At 32.4% G+C, this 21,083-nt stretch overlaps 1 protein-coding gene and 1 long non-coding RNA gene across 2 annotated transcripts; one reads left to right on the plus strand and one right to left on the minus strand.

Annotated features, from left to right (window-relative positions):
* The first annotated feature begins 1,263 nt into the window (after positions 1-1,263).
* LOC132740099 (uncharacterized) lies at positions 1,264-7,174 on the plus strand. The gene is made up of 4 exons (XR_009627104.1): positions 1,264-1,379; positions 2,046-2,119; positions 5,887-5,998; positions 7,015-7,174. It is a non-coding gene; the product is annotated as an uncharacterized LOC132740099 (long non-coding RNA).
* A 589-nt stretch (positions 7,175-7,763) lies between these two features.
* On the minus strand, positions 7,764-17,048 carry LOC132740098 (matrix metalloproteinase-19-like). Its single transcript, XM_060727954.1, has 11 exons — positions 16,760-17,048; positions 14,998-15,080; positions 14,158-14,333; positions 13,417-13,492; positions 12,652-12,791; positions 11,947-12,204; positions 11,444-11,611; positions 10,641-10,817; positions 9,067-9,194; positions 8,528-8,676; positions 7,764-8,132 (listed from the first exon to the last, which is right to left on the minus strand). The coding sequence occupies exons 1-11, from the start codon at positions 16,841-16,843 to the stop codon at positions 8,039-8,041; spliced, it is 1,533 nt and encodes a 510-aa protein (XP_060583937.1). The 5' UTR covers positions 16,844-17,048; the 3' UTR covers positions 7,764-8,038.
* Between the last annotated feature and the right edge of the window lie 4,035 nt (positions 17,049-21,083).

A 21,083-nucleotide genomic window follows, 5' to 3' on the forward strand; every position in this document is an offset into this window, starting at 1 on the left:
AATAAAACATTAAATTTGCGCATGAACTGATTATATAAGACATCAGACACGTTACAAAACCTAACGAAAATATAAAGCACACATGTGATCTGTCTTTAGTATATAAAATTCGGCTATTAAAGTTTTTAAAGCCAGAACAATGTCCGCACAGCACTATTCAAATCATCTCAAAAGAAAATTTTAAAAACTTTAAAAGATACAAATGTATATACCTTCAAAACGAATGTTTTAAAATTTCTAAATAAAAATAAATGGATAGATTGAAAAAATCGGATGTTTTATGACAATGCAATGCAATAGCTTTTTCATTGATGCATTTTGTCCAAATGCAAAACATTTCCCCTTTAGGTGGGGACAACGCGTTTACGCATGATATAATTTTAGCCTGGTAGTCTCTGTAAAGCCCTCGATTATGACACACCCCTCTACTGATCAGTTTTGTTTCCATTTGAAGTAAATGTAAATAAAAATATTTTGCAACAAGCAAGAGATTTAAAATAGGTCCTGAAGTGTAAGGCTGATGTATGTGCATTTTTTATGTACTTTTATTTTCATTGAGGACATGTAAATTAAATCGTGTGATTCCAAGGATCAATTGTGCGTCTTTTTAAAAAAAATCATATAAGATTGCCGCAGCAGAATGATTCAATATCTAACGTCTTTAAGTTATGATTCTAGTTGTTCCGACGTTAAACAAACATTTGTAAGTAACAACTACCAGACATCCAACTGAACAAAGATGTTTTGGTTTAATACCAATGGAAGACATGGTCTTTCCATAATCTCGTTTTCCAATATAGACTTTAAAATGAGAGCATTTTTAATAAGAAACATTGTTACAAGACAACAACCATTATTCTTTATTAAAGTCTAAAGCTCATGTATCTGTTCTTGTGCAAGCTATACAATTCCTGTTTTCCCTGACGTAATGATACAATTAGCATTTTCATCTAATTCTATTTTTTCATTGTATCTAAAATTTAGACATATATATTAATCATATTGTCATTAGAATTGAAAATGTATTTTTCGGTCATGTTTCACTTTCTCCTAATTTTAATCGAGCGGGTTATTTTGATTTATCTCGTATTCATGTTGATTTGCTTTGTTATTAAAACATAACAATTACATAAAATAATACCACAGTTTTAGTTAAAAATTGGTCAATCCATGGCATCATCGTAGCTTCATAGTAGTCTACATTTACTGTTTGTTTTCTAGATTTAAAAGTATTTTTCAAATGGTTGTACAAATGCCTATATTTTGACATCATGTTTGTGTATTTAAAATCGTGCAGACGCGATATTATTTTCATTCTGGCATCAACATGAAAGTAGTTCTTATACTTATAGCGTTGTTAGTAATTGGACTAGCACAGGGTAAGTCATAAATACATGTTTATCAAGTATATGAAATAAAAAGAATATATTAATCTTATCTATGAATAAAATTAAAATGTCAGTTTATTCTATTACAACAACTATTCAATATTTACAATCTATACTTGTCTGGTTCAATATTGCTCTACAGGTTGTTCCTCCGTATGATCTAAACAAGATTTAACTTGATGTTGAAAACTCGTATTGTACAGACTGATCAATTACATAAACTCAACAGAGAATGTGCATTAATTAAATTAAACAGATGATGTCCTTTATAAGTGTTTGTTTCCAGTCAAAATCTTAAATGCGCGTAGTATTGTTTATTTATGTAAAAAGACTTAATTAGTACGTTTTAAAACAAAACAAAGAAAACTTTCCAAGATTCAAACAAAAGTAATGATGCTAGCTAACATAAAAATATATATGCTCACTTAACTACTATGTTATAGTATAAATAATGTTAATCCAAACTAAAGATTTAGCCGTTACATTTCAATGTAAAAACGAAAGTGTGAACATAATCACTTTCCAACCTGTGTAGATCCCATACAGCACAAAGGCCTACGAAATATATATCAAAATACTATTTTTTACTCTCTTTTTTTTGGCTGATTTAATAAATGTCCTCCTTTATTGACAAACAGTTCGATTTTTCTATTAAAGCTGGTCCTTTGAACAAGGTTGGGGAGGAATATGGTCGACTGGGCAGGGCTTTAAGGTCATCTGACACTGATGAGGTAAGTTATTTACATAAATGACTCATACATATATATAAGCTAACCTAGAACTAATTGAAAAACTGTTTGTTTGGGTATTTTATGATAGTATCATATCTGCTTGATATTAGGAAAAAAGTTGCACTCTTTTGCTGAACGGGAAGTGTGATAACTCTAGCTTTCAAGTTGACACCCTTAAATTTCAGTTATAAAATCGGTGTATCTGTTAATGTCCGATGATACTAAAAACACTTCCATATATAAGTTAAACATATTATTGCATGCAAACTTCATACAATCAAATTTCCATCCATGTTGATACAAAATATATGTGTTTAGAATTTAAAAAAAAACATTTGATAGGCAATTTTATGACAAATCCCACCCACATTTTAACCAGTCAAATTGAGATATGTAAGCAGCAAATCATCCATTCCATGCATATATATACAGTAAAACAAAACATAATGACATATTTATGCATGAAGAAACATTTTGTAAATTATGTCCGCTGTATTCATATGAATTAAAATGGACATACATGCGTATTGTAAATTATGTTTTTAGATAAATGTTAAATAATTCAGGTACACTTTTGTCAAGCTAACATTCTGAACATCCAACATGTCCAACGCATTTTGAACAATTTTTTTTTTGTTTAAAGTAAAAAAAGAATAACAACATGTAAGTATAATTAAGAGCGAGTAACAATTACCAAAAACTATAGATGAAAAATACTATGGAGAAATTGTAGTATATACATTTAAGTGTCATTTGTTGAAATTTGACATTACACACGGAATAAAACTATTACTAATGCACTGAAGAGCTACCTAATTTGGCAAGCAACACTGCATTGATATAAAGAACATGTATCTACAGGTTAACCTACATAGTTGTCATATCGATGTATACACCTAAATCACTTTAGTATATGGTAGGGTTATTGTCGTGTTTGAACTAACACATGACAGTCTACAATACATGAGACCACAAGTTTCTATAAATTTTAAATTATCGTTCTGTATTTCAGACATCAAAGTAATACTTTCTAATTTACTAAAGATGAACTTTGACATTGACAATTAGAGGAAAAAAAACATTTTGTCGCAACACAAACAAATATAAAACAGCATTGATAAGTATGTATTGTACCTTTGGAGTTAGATTGATTCATACATTTTACTACATTTAAGTTATAACGCATAGTTTGGTGCTAGTACTAGTTAATTGTTCTGTAATAGACACCAGACTAAGTGTAAATATTGTGCACAAATTTAAGTATAATTTGGCACTCGATAAAAGAGTATAGCTACCATATTTAAAAACTACTCCATATGGCAAGCAAACAGTGTATTATTATAAATCTTTTGTTTTTATTACAAACTACATTTATTTACTTCAAGAGGCATATAAGACTGTTCAATGTATAGAACATATTTGTCTGAATAACTTACAGTGAAACCCTTATTGCTTATGTACAAACAAGATGCCAGATGCATTACATTGCCAATAACAACACAAAATATGAATACATTTCAATACAAAACAGATACAAACAGGTAAAAATTGATAACTCAGTTCTTAGAGCATTATGCCGAAACAAGATCTAGTCGTCCATGTCTGCAAAATCAATATCTGAAATAGACCGACAGTTTGAACAGCTAATACCATGACATTCTCCACATCCAGCCGAACATTTGAGATCAAGTTCGTGACAGGTACATCTCTTAGAGTCGCATTTTTTTTACAATTGTATCTGATGATATTTAAAAGAAAATCTGGAGGAGCGGGTTGTGTAGATTTTGTCCCAATTCATTTGGATCTAACTTATCATTTACAATCCAAGCTTGTGTTTGAAAATATGACGGTATAGAGTGTTGCGCCGCAGCATCAGACGTAGGTGGAAGGATTTGAACTTGAATAATAGATCAACTTGACATGGGTTTGATTGCAAATTTGTGAAATCTAAGTATGTTCAAATTTATCTCCCTAGCTCCATCATATAAAATCTTCATGGCATTTTCACCAGCTCTAACAATTTCGTCTTTGTTAGTTGAAGAATGAAATATTGCAGCATTTTACAGCAACACTTCATTTTTACACATTATAATAAGACATGCCGGTTTGCTGATGTTGTGTATTCGTGAAGTACTGTCGCAACCAGAGAAAGCATGCAGTAATGGTAGGAGATTACAAATTTATATTCCAATCACATTTTGTTTGTTTTGTATATGCCAAACCTTTTGGGTTTTCAGACGAATCGAATTGTTGCCTGATCTGAAATAAACATTCTTCGAATCTGACGAGACATGAAACAATACCAGGACAAGCAAATCTGTGTCTTCACCAATAACATACGTTGTTTTCGTTTTAGAATATTCAACAGCTGTTTGAATAATCAGAAAGTCTGCATCAGAAGGTGAATTGCGTATAATAATGCCTTTTTGTTCCAAATAATTACCAAGATAAAAAAAATGAAGTTGTGTTTGTCTCCTCATTTCTCAGAAACACATCTTTTTCATAGACCGCCTCCGTGGCCAAGGGGTTAGAGTCAATGACTTCTAATCCAGGTACCTCTCCGGCGTGGGTTCGATCCCCGGAAGATGCTTTGGTAGTTTAGCGCGGAGGAAAGTAGTCAAGTACTAGTGTAACTCTTCAGGAACGATGGTTAGGAAACTATCCGCCTATATGACTGAAATACTGTTGGAGAAAGGCGTAAAATGAAACAAAGAAACAAACAAAATCATTTTCAGTGGTGTGTTATAACCGAACACAACATTTGTACCGGCTTCGTCTTTCATACGCCTAACATGAGTAATATCCTTTGTACAGACTTCGTCTTTCATAAGCCTAATATGAGCAACATCTTTTATAGAATGGTTCATGTAACGGTCAAAAACGACTGTAGGATTGACATGCCCTTTAGAGATATAGGAATAATATTGCTCGAGACATTTTCAATTCTTGAACATTTTACCCAAGAAATCTTCTGAAGAAGTGAGTCGCCGTCAAGTACATGTACAATTTCGGAGGCAATGTCATCGAATCGTACCAGATTTGTAAAATTTTCAAAATTCCACAATGCGTTAGTAAGTGCAGCTTTGTTAGCCTCTCTAGGAAAACCTGTGTTGTTAAACAAAGCAGATAGAATACTACAAAGTTGGCTCGCTGAAGACTTTTCATTCATAGTGACAGCTTGTTTTAACTTTTTGAATTAATAACCTTCAACATGTCTTTCGGAATATTATTTGTTTTGTATTATCTCAATTCACCCTTTCATCGACAGTCACACCTGTTTCTATGTGCCTCAATGAACTAGATGTTTCATTAAATGGATTGTGATTTAAAAGAAAATTCATGAATTCAGTGATGTCCGTTTAATCTCTTTGTGAACGGGCGTTGCCTTCTTCCCTGTGTTGTTCACTGCTTTTATATGCTGTTTTTGTAAATTCTTACTTAGCAGCATTCATTTGTGCCGTGGCGGGTTTTGACATAAGCAAAGTTGTCCTTTGTGATTCCTCGACCTTGTGTAAATACATGTACAAGCACTTGTGACGTCAAATTGAGATAATAATATGACGTCACAACCGATTAATGTTCATAAACTTTTAATCCGCGTTGTAAGCATTTAGGTTGATTCAGCTATAAGGAAAATTGCATCACGCCGTTACTGCACTGGTGTATTGCACAGGATTTCGATCACAAAGTACATGGTAGCGGAAAAGAAATAGATCTAATTGAAAAAAAAACATAATAAACATCATACTTGTTTATACATTTTGTAGACTCTACAGAAAGCACATAAAGAACTGGAAGCAATAGGGGTAGATCTACATGTAAGATGACCAAGATGACGTTAGAGCACTTGCAACATTGTTGTTTATTTCTCAAACTCATGTAAGTTTTCTGTTGTAGTGTAGTTCACCTAATCATAGTTATTTTTTGTAAGAAAACACAAATAAAATGGTCTGACACAAATAAATAGTAAATCAATTGTCATTTTCTTTTAGATTTGTTGATAACAAACTAAATCTATTTCAATAACCAATTCATTGAGCGTTTATGTAAAAGAAAGAGCATTGAAACACGGGCTATCTGATTTGTACGATGGGGCCAGGTATATGAATCAGACTGCCGAGTGTTTTGATGTTCTTTCTCTTTTGTACCATAGGCAAAATGAAAATACCTGCCCTGTTATCACTTTTGTATCATAATCATAGGCAAAAATGAAAACACCTTCCCTTTTGTCACTTTATTAATGCCCAGAAGACTGAAACCAATATACGAGCATTCTATTGTTATCTTTTTCCATGCCGTCGCAATAAGCAAACCCTAGAAAAAATGAACCGATCAATGAGCATGCTCTAGACAGAGACACTGAGTGCGGGTAACTAATAGCACTCCAGTTAACGCACTGTGATTTAACTCTGATACGTGACTACAAACTATGATATAGAAATAAGATACATGTGTATTTACGTGAGCTTTGTAGCCAAATATGCTATAATTCGATTACGAATAGTACGGAGTACAAGAACGTCTTTACCAAAACACTTAAACTAACAATCTCTAAAATTGGTTATGTCTCGGATGCAATGAAACAACAGAATTTACAGACTCGGTTTAATTTTAAATAATATAAAAGTACAACATCCTTCACGACCTCTTGTACTGACTTAAGTGGTATTCAATCTTCAACGCTGACGTGCTGAAATTGATCAATGATTCCTCAGGACTAGAAAAATAAAATATAACAGTACGAAGCAGCTTTTAATAGTTGCCACACTGAAGTTTACACGTACGAAAGTCTCGAAAAGGAGTGATCTGTCGTGTTTACATAGATTATGCAGTTTTATTCATTGACATTGATATTAATTTTAATATACTAAGCATAATTTACTGTTATTTTGCAGGTTGTTGAAGAAATACTCATTCAATTGAATGTGCAGGCTCTATGTCCAGATCATCACAAACATCATATTCATAAATCAGTAAAATCATTGTAACCTTTGTATATACATTTCTGCTATCAGGGAAGAATTCATAGATTTTTTTAATTTCCAAAAAGTCATGCTGATTATGTAATTAATAGCGAAATTTGTCAATTAGTTTGCTAAATGATATTTGCTAACAATCTTTTTTACTTTTTTTATAACATGTATTACATGTGTAAAATAATTATTTTCATTTTTACATTAATATCATAATCATATTCATTGTATAAGTGTTTTTGCCATCAACCAGTTAATGACTTTCGGAATCTTAAAGCTTTAATCTAGCATGTTCCGTTAGGATGTGCCGTTGATGACAAAGACACTCCTTGTCTTAATAAAAAAGTTTTAATCTTAACATTGGTTCTTATATCTTTTTATTCTAACATACCGAAAACCGAAACAGTATTTACTTTGAGATCAAGTATCATAGTATTTCAACGAATACACTTAATCGAATTAACCTAATTTGGAATTACGAAACATCTGCTGATTTGTTCGTATCATGGATCCTTTAATGTGGCACATTTTTGCCATTCCGAAGACGAGTATTGAATCAGAACTACCATACTTATTTGTAACTCATTCTGAACCTTCGATTTTGTTGAGATTAAAATGTGGCATTTTTGAAATCCTTTTCTTTACAAAGGTAAACAAAAGTTTTAAAAGTAATTTCTTGTAAATGTTTATTACACAATTTACACTTGCTTTTAATGAAACATTTATGTTGTACAGTCTTTGAAAATACAAATTTATACATATATATGATTTATCATCTAACATTCGCTGAGTGTCTAAAACGAGTTCCGATTCATTCCAAAAGAAAATGAACTGGCACAATTTTCTGAGAATGACTAAGTAACGTGCAAATCATGAAACTGAAGCACATTAAAATAATTAATAAATGCAATATGGACCATCATGTCTTTTATGTTTTATAGCCTCTTCATTTCGGCTCCACACGTCCACAACCAAGCCAGGGTCCCGCTTTAGCTTTTCTGTAATCGACCTTTTTATACCGGTCATTGTATCTAAAATAACTGAAAATATAAAGTAGATCATTTTTCATACAATTGTTGAATGATATCAACTGTTTGAAACTTTATAGCAAAACTACATGAAAAGTACCTGTACTTTGTATCATTTTTTTATATTCGCGATTTCCTGGATAACTTTAAGCATGGCTTTTTCAACTGCTTGGTTTAACCTTAGTCTAGTCAAATCAAACAGCAATTAATCGTTAAAGATTTAAAAACTTGGAAATGATTGGTTATTCAAAAATGGAAAAAAAAATTTAATAACATATATCAAAATTTTAATTTAATCACGCTTAAAAGACTTATAATTACAAATTAAAAAACATCACTTATGACTGTCAAGATATTAATAGTACATAGTTTACCATTTTTAAGAATTAGTTTATTAATTAGCTTACTTTCCTCCCTTAAAGAAATATGATTGTCTTCTATAACGTATAGCAGCCTCCAGATCGGACCTTAAACCTGGCCAGCCTCGATTGATATTAACTGGGTATCCTCGTGGAGGGTTTGTGAAATCCTCTCTCCATACACTCATTTCACTGCCCTGGTAAATTTATATACATTGTATTACGTTCGGAAATAATTTTCTTTTTTAAAAACATTTAGATTCTTTATAGTTTGTCACTCTTAAAAAACATGTACATAATGACAGGAAAATACCGTTTTTTCTTGGTAAATGTTACAAAAGATAAAATTCTGGAAACAAAGTGAAAAAATAAAATTAAAGTCATATATAAGGAGGTCGTTGCTGCAATGGTAATTTCTGAATTTCGTTGAAATGGTTCATGTGCAAATGGTGTGTGTTATATCAAGTATTACTTAAGCAAAACGTTATAAATCCTCAATTAACTTTCACTGTATAACATAATACATGCATATTGTTTACGTTGTAACAGTTACGAGTATAAACTACTTAATAGGTTTGAATCATTACTTTGAGAACTCTGATTTCACCGTTGTCCTCTTGGAGTGCAGCCTGAATACTTCGGTACCAGCCACGTAAACGTTTAGGATAGCCGGGATCCAGCTGAAAATTATAACTGTACCTCCAGTACCGACTTCCTGTAAAATCAGAAGAAATTTATGCTAATTATCTATCGAATGTAGCTGTTTAATCATGATATTGACCGTATCGTTACAAAATGCTGAGGGCTATGACAAATAACGGGCGGTGCTTAGCATGTTGATATTATATATGTTGGTCAGGTTCATCACTTTCCAACGTATCGTCCAGATGATTCCCCTTCAGCTGTGTTTAACACTAAGTTTTTATGCCCCCGAAGGACAGCATATTAAAATCGCCGTCTGTATGTCCGTCTGTATGTCCGTTCGTCTGTGCATCCCCATTTAATTCGTGTCCGGACTGTAACTTTGTCATACATAGAAGGATTTCGAAGTAACTTGACACAAATGTCTACCACATCGATATGATGTGAGGCGGCTACGGCTCATGCCCGTCTGTCCGGCCGCGCGTCCCCTCTTACACAACAATCATGTCCAGACTGTAACTTTGTCATGCACATGGGATTTTGGAATAACTTGGCACAAATATCTATCATATGACAATGTTGTGTCGCGTCCAAGAACCACGCCACTTCTTCAAAGGTCAAGGTCACACTTATATTTTGAAGGTTCACACTATCACAATTAGAGATTATAGGTACACACGTTTGTGTCCAGACTGTACATTTGTCATGCATCAAATGATTTTTTAATAACTTTGCACAAATGTCTACCACATCAAGATGATGTGTTGTGTGTAAGACCCATGTTCCTACCTCCAAGGTCAAGGTCACTTTTATAGTTTAAAGGTACTTATGGTCATAAGAGAGTTTGAAGGTACGCATTAGTTTCCAAACTGTAACATTATCATGCATTGAAGCCAAAGATTTTAAAATAACTTGGCCTAACTGTCTACCACATCAAGATGTTGATTCACATCTAAGACCCTTGTCCCAATGTTTTAAGTTTGCTATAAATAGCACTTCATCTCATAATAACAATATTAAGCAATTTGTTATTTTCATTCTCTTTTCTTTAAGAAACTTGGGGGGGGGGCATTTGTCACTTGCGTGACAGCTCTTGTTCCATATGGCTTATCAGTGAAACAAAATGTAACAAAATGTAACGTTCTCGTTCGTGTAAGTTGTACGTACTAAAATAAAAAGCAAACTAACACATTTATTAGAACGTTTTCGTGTTGAAAATTTTCAATACTGATGAGATAGCACATAGGCATTTCGCTCACTTAGTTATTCTAGGTTAATCATATTCCATGTGACAAATATACTTAAAAGGAACGCTTTTAATTGCTTTTGGCACAAATCTAGTTAAGAGATGCACCGGGTATCGATTTTCGATTCATTTATTTTTGAAACATCTCTTTATTCTGTATCATCTGTTGTATGGTGTCCGTTTTAAATGGAACAGTATATCAACCTTTAGGTATCTAAGCTTTTGGACATCGTGTACCTAAATACTTCTAAAGAGAAATTTAGTAGAATTTACCTTTGAAGATATAGAACTTTCTGTTGAATCTATCGTACACAGCAGCACCGATATTGTTTGGAGCCTTTGGAAAAACTTTACGGACATTTCTGGGAAACTTTCGTTCTATACCCACATCATTACTGTTGAATTTATATACCTTTCTATATCTAAACGCATACAATCGACCATCGGGTCCTGAAAATAAAACAATTCATTTTATGAAATACTTTGCAGTTATCATAAAAATGACTTACGCTGTATATAACCTCACAAAGTGCTTATACCCATCATGGATATGCTATTTAACATTTTTAGATTATGTGTAGTTAATTAATTAAATTGTCAATTAATTAAGTGTTTTCATAATGGCCTTGTAATTGGGGTTTAGGCTGTCATTGGTAATAGCCTTCGGCCATTGGCCTCAGGCTAATATGACAGTCTTCAGCCCAAACAATGTCATTATGAAAACACTTAATTATTTACAGCATAGTAATGAACTTCCATGATTTCCATACTAGGTGTATCAATATCGGGAAGATTTCAAGACTGGGCAGTTTCAGCACGGTCCTGTCAGACAGTACCGGTCCTGTCAGACACACGCGGCTTGGATTCTACTGACTACATATGAAAATCTTAAAGTCAAAAATGAAATTATTTATCTGAACAGAACTTCTTATTACTATATTAAGTTTAAAGGTTTGTCCCTTCGTGCAACAGAAGCAAATTACTGCAGCAAAATCTCATCCAACGTTGTTGAACGTATCATCTCATAACACAAAACATCATTACACTTTAATACAATATCAAACAAATTTACTAACCATTGGCAATATCGTCAAATTTTATACTACATTTATCTTCATCGTCCGGTTTTTGAGTCGGTGCAGGGCGTCTTGTAGGAGGGCGTGGCCTTGATGTTGGGCGTGGCCTTAATGTTGGCCTTGGAGGAGGGCGTGGTCTTGGTGTTGGTCTTGGGGCTTGTTTTCCACCTTGAAATTAGAGGCATTCAGTGTTTTTTAGAAAATATATGTAATCTAAAAGATATAATTAGTAGTAATATCATTTGATTTTAAACTTCGCAAAAACGTGTTTGCAAACAATGAAATTTTCTAAAGGACGGTAAAAATACATTGCTTTTGAATATATCCAATGTAATGCTTATAACCTATAATAAGATTGCAATGTCTTTTTATGCAATGGTTAAAAAGCATTTAACCTTCATTTTTACTTCATTGCAACTGAGAAAGGCTAATCCTACAGCTGCGTCCTATAGTATTTAACATAAACAAGCGTATGTTATCAGTGTAAGCTCTAAATAGTTTACCATATAACGACTGAGCACCACGTATGTCATCATAATTCAGTTTATAGTTCGGGTCATATCCACCGTAGAAAGGTAACATAAGTGCCCCATCAACATTACTGTGTCCTAAACCAATAGCATGTCCAAGTTCATGCGCGGCCACAATTTCTAAATTAGTTCCCTCTTTACTTCTCTCCGTCCAAACTTCCTGATCGTCAAAATGTGTGTCACCGCTGATATCTGACTCTCCAGGGAAAAACGCATGTGCTAATGTCCCACCTGCAGTAAATAAGATATAAGTTAATAAATTAATACAAATTGTGTACTAAGAGATATGTTAATATGTAGTATTGTAAACCTTTTCATCGTACAATAGACCAGTAAATGTAAAGATTAACCTAGAACTAATTGCAAAAGAATTGTATCAATGCCTCACAAAAGAACTTTTTCTTAAGCGCTTACCACATTTTGCGTTTGCCATTAGAAAGATAAAAGCGGTTTTATTTAGCGATTTTTCCGTTTTAAAACTTGATCCGACTACTCTACCATAAAGTTATTTACGAGCAGAAGCACATATTTTATCAAACTAATTATTACACAAACAATACTTTCCTGAATAATATGAAGGATACAGCCCATATTGATATTTTTTTGAAACGTGGAGTTTGCGAGGATTGATTCACATAAAATGTATTCCCTACTTAATACATAAACAAAATAATTTACCAAGACCATCGAAAGGACTTCCGTCTCCATGCGAACGGTAAACCCAGTTTATAAGAATGTCAGCGTTGCCGGAACTTACTTCCCGAAATGTAAGAGGAATAACAGCTTCCCATTTGCTAAAAGCATTCCTTATTGCACGTCTGAAAGAGAGATTGCACATTTGAAATGAAAGGTTAAACTGATTAAGTAACTTTCTATAGATGTACATACATTGATTCTAGGGTTTTCTATTGTTATTGTTTGCTTTGTTTTTGTTTCATTTGTTTGTTTGTTGTTGTTTTTTTGCTTTATTTTGTTTTCTTATTTTGTTTCGTTGTTGTTGTTATTTTTTGTCTTTTTTTTGTGGAGTTTCTTTTTGTTGTTGTTGTTGTTGTTGTTTTGTGGGGTTTTTTTTTCTTGTTTTTTTTTCTGGGGGTTGAGGGTAGGGTTGTTTTTTCACATTGAGTGTACACTTGCACAGAAGTGTTTCGTGAATCAGATTTGCATGTGTTTAAAAATTAAAATGTTTTAGAAGATGAAATACTCCGATGTACGAGATAGCAATACATATGTAGATAATTTTGGTACAGCAGACTCGACATAGATTTGAACATTGTGCAAATCAACCAAATATCTTTTTCTTTGTTTTTTGGATAAGAATATTTTTGGATTATACAACTCCACAATTATCATAGAAATTACAGCATAATTCATGTTATAAATAAAGAAACAAATGTACATTTACCAAATCTTGTGTTTATGACAAATATTAAACTCAAATCTCACCTCTGACTTGATGCCGGAAGCTGTCGAGTGAAACCAGCAAATTTGTACGTGACTTGTTTCTTATCCCATTTGTATCCTGGAAAAAGATGTTGCACAAAATAAGTATTTTAACCGAATTTATGTTTTACCAATACAATTAAACTTCATAAAATTATAACATGTTTCACTTTTTCTAGACTTTTTGTACTATATTCTACAAATAGGAATTATCATTCGATGTATTTTCTTGGAAATGATGATTATTTTGTCTTGATAAAAAAAGAATTGATATGTACATGTATATGGTTATACTAGTAAGTCTTGATCCTTTGAATAGAAATATTGTCACATGTTATTTTTCAGAAAAGTACATTCATTTTGATTGACTCTGTTTAAGAGAGATAATAAAAGTAGTGATACATCCATTTCATGCCACCTAGCACTGCCTGTAACAGTATTTAATCTTAAACCAGTTAATGTATTGCATTCAATAATCTTGACAAGAATATCAAGTTTGTTGTTCTTGTTGTAGTTAATGCTTAATGAGGGTCCATCCGCCCTTTCGGGCACAAAATGCAGCTTTCGCTGTCGAGTACTGACCCCGGACATGGAGCCAACGTTTCACTTTTTATACGTATCGTTACGCATAGCTGTCAAACAATCTAAACATGTCCAAGACCGAGTAAGTGATGAACCATAATTGGCGCTTAAGATGGATTTAAAAAATGAGTCAACTACTTTATACATATAGAGAGGCTGTACCGGGAGCATTAAACTGTAATGGTTGTCTAAGGTCATGCTTCTTGTTCCCTGTGGGGGGTATCCGGTCAGACGGTTTGATGACGTCAGGTAGGCCGCATCTTGGCGCCAACATCTTTTTTAGAGTTGCCTCATTAAGCTGACCTGTCACCGGGAGTCCTGCAAACTCTTGAAACGTCCTGCAAAATTGTAATAAGCAAAATGAATGAATGGTAAGATTGAATATTATGAATCTGATATTATATAAGGAATAAATTTAAAACATATTTCGTTGTTTTAATAAGATATGTTTTTCTTTATGAATCTTTCAATAAGATCGTACTCAACTTAAGCTGTATAAAACTAACTTGATCTACTTTGAATGAAGAACAATCTATTTGAAATGAGAGATTTTGGGCTTTATTTCGGAAGGATAGGTTAGCCAACATTAACATGCTGAATTCCTAAAATGGACTTGTCCAGCTTCCATTTTTATTCTTGGGCTGTCCATTGTCAATGTTAGGGATATAAAAATGAAAATTAAGAGGATTAATCACAACAATATAACATGAAATTACAGACTCGGTTTGATTGAGTCTGTCTTTGAGGGATAATGAAAAAGTGGAACATCCCTCAAGCCCCTAGCACCGGCTAGAGCGGTACGCAATTTTCAACGCGTTTGTGCTGGAATCAATGAACCTGAAGGACAAGAAAAATATAACAACACTGAAGTAGAGTCTGATCAAGTTGCAAAAATATGCAGACTGGCCTTGCTCTATGCTGCCTGCAAAGGTTTATCACTTTTGGTTGTAGGATTATAAAAGTTGATATTTCCACGAACACACAATGGGTCAAATATCTTACTCTATTGCGTTTTTCCTAGACTGTTCATCATGCTGTTTACCGGGTTGTTTCTCGTCCAGGTATCCAAACTTTTCTAGGTAAAGCTGAAACATAGACGCCGGTAATTAAACATATTGTATGTAATATTTATCGGGCATGTTACTAACTTTTAACAGGACATTGCTTACTTAAATGTTATCTTTAAATTCAAGTAAATTATTATTTTCAAGGGATATTTTTTATTTTTAATATTTGTTTTTCAAATTCGACGATAAATGTTGACGATAATTAAATTAAATGATAAATATATGATAATTCGGACTGGAAACGCATATTGTGAAACCCAACGTTGAGGGGTATGTTATAGCGATGTAGATGTTGACAATTAATTATTTAAAACCTGTTTTTTACAAGTCTTAAAAATTTCTTATGTACACATTTTCCATCAACATTCTCTCACAAAATACAAATTAATCAAAATCGCTTCATGCGAATAATACATGCATGGTAGTCTCCACTTGGTGTTGAATATGATTTCACAAATCGATAATTTCATGTCATCTTAAATCTCTTTTTATAGACTTTTAAACATGTAGAATAAAAATGTGTTACACTTGAGATAAAGCACGTTACAATAATATAACAGAATGTCGGGATATAATGCATGAATTATCTATTTATAAGAATTAGTGGAGATTCTTACGAGGAAATGAGTCATTGTATTATTTTTTGTTGCTTACTTTGATTTCTTTAATGTATCGGCCTTTTTGTACAAGAACTATTAAAATATGTTATCTACCTTTAATAGAGGCAATCGTAATATAATTTTGTAAGACATAATTGGGTGAAGGAAGAAAGCATGCTATCAAAATCGGATGAGAGATAACAGGCAATGCTATTGACATATTAACACAATTTTCAATTTTACGTCAAATATATAGATAAAAAGTGAAGTGTGCAAACGTTATAAAACAAACTTGAACTTTAGAAGACTATTATTTTTTTTTAATCGGTAAATTTCGCAATTCTTTGTGTCTTCTTCAGTGTAAGTAAGCGTCGGTTTAACCAAGAGAAATAAAAGAAAATATCAACTCGCTCCTTTTAAATAATAACAAGAAACAGAAATTGACACAATTTGCCTAAATTATGCTACATTTTGTTGTTTAAACCGGACATATACCTTTCACAAACTTATAAAACATATCATAGTTATGGTTGTTTTGCTGAAAAGATTAAAGCTTATATGATTTATTTCTAAACTGGTCAATGTAAGTTTGATCTACATACTAATGAAATTAAAAAGCCAACACAATAGTTTTTCGTCAAGCCTACTGGACTAACTGGTCTGAAAAATGCGAGTCATTCTTGCTGTAAGAAAGTTAAGAGTTAAACACAATGTTCTACAAACACGCACTAGTTATGCAGTAAGACATGGAGTAGGAAATTTACCGACTTGCTCTATTTCTTGAACATTAATATTGTTGCATGCTTTTTTTATTATTTTCCTTCAAATTAACATAAGTCTGTTTGTCATTTCCAACAATTAAATTGTTATTTAATAGATTCTTAGACGAAAGATATAGCTATAACATCATATAGCATAGAGAAAACAACATTATTATTGTATACCTGTATACCAGTCCGGTTTCATTTGAGAAACGATGTGGTTTAGGTACATTTATTATGAAATGTAGGTGTGCTGTTGTAAAGATATTATTATGTACCATCGATACTGGTAAAAAGTTTTAAAACAACAACAACGAAACAAACAAACAAAACTTACGTCAGTATCAAATGGCTTTCCATAACTCAAATCTCCAAAATAGTAAAATATCAGAATAAATAGATATTTTCCAAACTGCTTCATTTCTAATGCAGTTTGTTATTCTTGCTGAATTTCTTTTTTCTTATTTTCTTCAAGAAAAAAATGACACTCGATATAAAACAATGCCCTTTTTATTGGTAGAAAAAGTAAGATATTAAGTGTCATGTATCCGTACAAACGTTCTATCAGTCATTTTATCCGGGTCAAGAGCTGAGATGATCAAGTGGGTTACACTTAAGTCCAGGGCACATTCGGCATTTTAAGCCAACAGATAATCAGCTATACTGATACCAGTAGGTTCAAAGTTGTTGACGATTGTTTTTATATACTTAACGACGTCATCCACTCAATGGAATGTTTTCGTCATACCTTTACAGGGGATGTGAAAATTATAAAATTTATGGGCGGGCTACTTAAAGAGAGGAAATGATGAAAATACTTGATTTCGTAAACAAAATGCACTTTTGATATAAGTTTGTTTATTGTTACAAACAAAGTGGGGTGAAACCGTATCCTTCTGTAACAAATATACTCGATTTGCTGTAAACAAAATGCACTTTTATTAAAGTTAAAATCTCAGGTTTTCAGTTAGATAATTTTAACCTTATGAAATGGATTTATTAGCATATATTGATGCATTTGTAACTGATTTGACCTTATTGAAAGATTAAGATTTGCGCTATCTATATGCCGCGTAACGCAGATTTATTTTATCCTTATCTTAAATCTGAATTATGAATTAATGGTTATCTTTTAAAATACTTCGTTTTTTTCTTTTTGGTGATACAAAGAATAGGGTATAATCAACAAAATTTATCATCAAGAGTTACAGTTGATAACAGTGAAAATAAGAATGTATGTTATGATTGAACTGAGGTTTACTTATTTGTTACTAAACACTCATAATTTATATATATTACAACAAATGTACAAAATTTATGTACAAGATGAAGAATTGTTAAAGCGATTCCATTGAGGTTTTAGGGACTGATTATATTTTCCCGAGATTTATGTACCAAATTGATATAGGTATAGACCAATAACTTGTGTGCAAATTTTCAGCTCATTCCCTCATTCGGTTATTCTAAAATAATCAGGGTTTTTTTGCAAAAAAAAAATGATTGCACTCGAATCCTGTTCTGAATTTCATTATGAGTATATTTCTTTGATATCTTTTGCATATTTTTCAAATTAATGTGCTTCATGTGATATTTGTAAAATTTTCAAATTATATATTTCTAGGCCTTTGGACCTCAGTGAAGTTCCTTTAACAGTGAAAAAAAATAAATTGCTACTCATTTATTACTATATGGTAGTATGTCCCTGTCAGACACCGCTTACATAATGTACACGTATCTAATTGAATAAAAAAGAAAATGACCATGATATTTTTGAATATTGACCATCATAATAATCATGTAGAGCTTGTGCCTCCATTAGGATTCGAACCTGAAATCTGCTCGCATTAGCGTTTATCTTCAAATTATTACGCTAAACATAACCTATCTCAACTTTCCGGCACTTTCCGTCACATGAATTGCAACTGTCCGACACTTTCCGCCTTATGAGTATTCGGAAATTTTTCAGAGGTTCTTTGAATGTTGTGAAAACGTGTGCACGTCTATTTTATTGGTCTATTTTCTGTTAAAAATTGTATCATAAACAAGTAGGCCACATTAGTCACTAATATGTTTTTCATACAGAAGACGCCTTGTGTTATTGACCTAGATCAATTAAGAATCACTCACATCGCAATTCTGTAATAGGAAAAAAGTACTTATAAAAATGATGACGGATGGTTATTGACACAATAATGTATCTGTTCTACATCATTCTATTTCTGTAATGTAACAATGTTTTTCTTCAGTAGCGTAGATTTCAGGTCTCATAATGTAACATATTGGTTGCATATAAAAAAGAACTATCTGTAAAAATATTAAAATCTGTAATCTCTCTATCTAGAGGGACTTTTCAACCCAGGAAAATACAAACAAGATGGGTGCCCCACTAATGTCCAGGTAATTACTAGTACATCAAAGTTTTTGGCTCTTTTATTCAGGATTCAAATGTACATCAGTCTAATGTTATAAAAATTCAATTTTATGTTTTTCATTTACATGTGTAGACAATACCATTTCTGTTGAATATTATCGTTTGTTTCACTTTTGTTACTAACAAGTTTAAATTCGACCAAAGTTAACAAATTCATGGACTAATGTAAAATTGAAGCATATTTTTGATGTTATGCATGTTTCTGACCTGAATTTCCCTTTGTATTCATTTCTTAAAAAGTTGGCATCATAGGTGTCTGTAACATATGATTCAATTTGCCATTTTTCCATTCTGACGCTTCAAAAAAATATGTTAAGATAAAGTTCAACATCTTGAAAAAATAAAGATCACGATATTGAAAGGCGTGGAATGATCTAAGGAGGTGCAACTGGTGTATTTCCGACCATTTTCATGTTTGTACTATTCTTAGTTTTCTTTAGGCTGTTAGGCCGCCAGGCTGCTAGGCTGTCAACTTCAGGCTGTTAGGCTGCCAACTTCAGGTTGTAAGGCTACTAGGCTGCCAACTTTACGAACGTTGAAAAATAAAGCAAGAGCGTGTAACGCACCATTATTCGTGGTTAATATATTAAAATTACACATAGATTAACGGGGTTTTCTTGAATGGATTAGCGTTAAAACAATGGTGACGTATGTTTCTATCTAAAATGTCGTGGAAAAAGATATGATTTAAAGACAAATTTTCAAAAGACAGAATGATATTTGAGAGGCTTGCAACTTACATGTATTTTTATTTATTATTATACATACGCTGTATTATTAAGCATGCATTGTTTTCAATTAAATAATTTTTGTTTCGCTCTCAAATTCTTTAAGTTTGTTACTGTTTATTTATATGTATTTGGCGACATTTGATCATCCATGATATGAGTGAGGTAACAGCCAAATATAATTTACACTAAATAATCAAAGTATATGCATGCAGTAATGACTAACTGCATATGTTTCGTTTATTCTGGAACATACATTTCTACAACACATCCTCAAAAATGAATATTCTAGGTGGCGGCAGTAACGTATGTTACATTTTAAGATATTAAATGGTACTTGTAAAAGAAAGATGCAAGATAAAAATGAAAAACCAGGAGTGTCCCTATTAGACAAGTGGCAGTCATCATTCTAAAAAAAAAATTTCTTTGCAAAATGTACCTCAAGAAACTCTTGCATATAAGACTAAGAGCTACCCAGTGGAACACCAGCAACCTTTTTCAAAACATTCAACTTAACGTCCTATTTCATATTTATTTGAAAGTGTTATTGCGAAACAGTTCTATATGTATCCCCATATAGTATGCCACGTATGTTTTATTTTATTCAAATACAAGCAAAGGTTAAGAAAACTTTTTTATTTTTTGTGGTATTTCCTTTTCTTTCTTTCTTACTTTCTTTCTTTCTTTCGGAAGAAACATCTGGGTATATATCAAGGATTAATGTTACAAAAAGTGTTCAAAGAAACGTAAGTGGTTATAATTCCTCTTTACTTTAAATTCCAACAGGGCAACAGTAGTAATAGTATTTATTTATTATGCCCCCACAAAATGGGGAGCATATAGCGTTGCACTGTCCGTCCGTCAGTCCGTACGTCTGTCCGTACGACCCGAAATCTTGTGAACGCAACTCCTCTTAATCCTGGTGGCAGATTTTGCTTAAACTTCCAGGGATGAACAACCTTAATGTGTAGATGGTAGTACAGGAGGGAATTTTCGCTGCGACCAAATTAAACAGAATTATGGCCCTTTGTTGATTTTTTCACTATATACCATATAGAAATTTTGTGAACGCAACTCCTCTTAAACCGGATGGCAGATTTAGCTTAAACTTCCAGGGATGAACAACCTTAATGTGTAGATGCAAGTAAAGGAAGGAATTTTTGCTGCGACCAAATTTAAGAGAATTATTGCCCTTTGTTGATGTTTTCACTATATACCATATATATGTTGTCAGTGGGGGCACCCGTGTCCTTTGGACACAGTTTTAGTTTATTTATTTATTTATTTATTTATTTATTTATTTATTTATTTATTTATTTATTTATTTATTTATTTATTTATTTATTCACTCATTCATTCATTCATTCATTCATTCATTCATTCATTTAGATCTATTTATTTTACTTTTTTTGTATTGCTTTGCCGAAAAAATTATTTAGCGGCGTTAGACATTTATCGCATTACTTGACATTTTAAAAATAAAACGATTACACCGGTGTTGA

Source organism: Ruditapes philippinarum, unplaced genomic scaffold (assembly GCF_026571515.1).
Source record: "Ruditapes philippinarum isolate M1 unplaced genomic scaffold, ASM2657151v2 ctg2106_1_1_1_1, whole genome shotgun sequence".
Classification (NCBI taxonomy): Eukaryota; Metazoa; Mollusca; class Bivalvia; order Venerida; family Veneridae; genus Ruditapes; species Ruditapes philippinarum.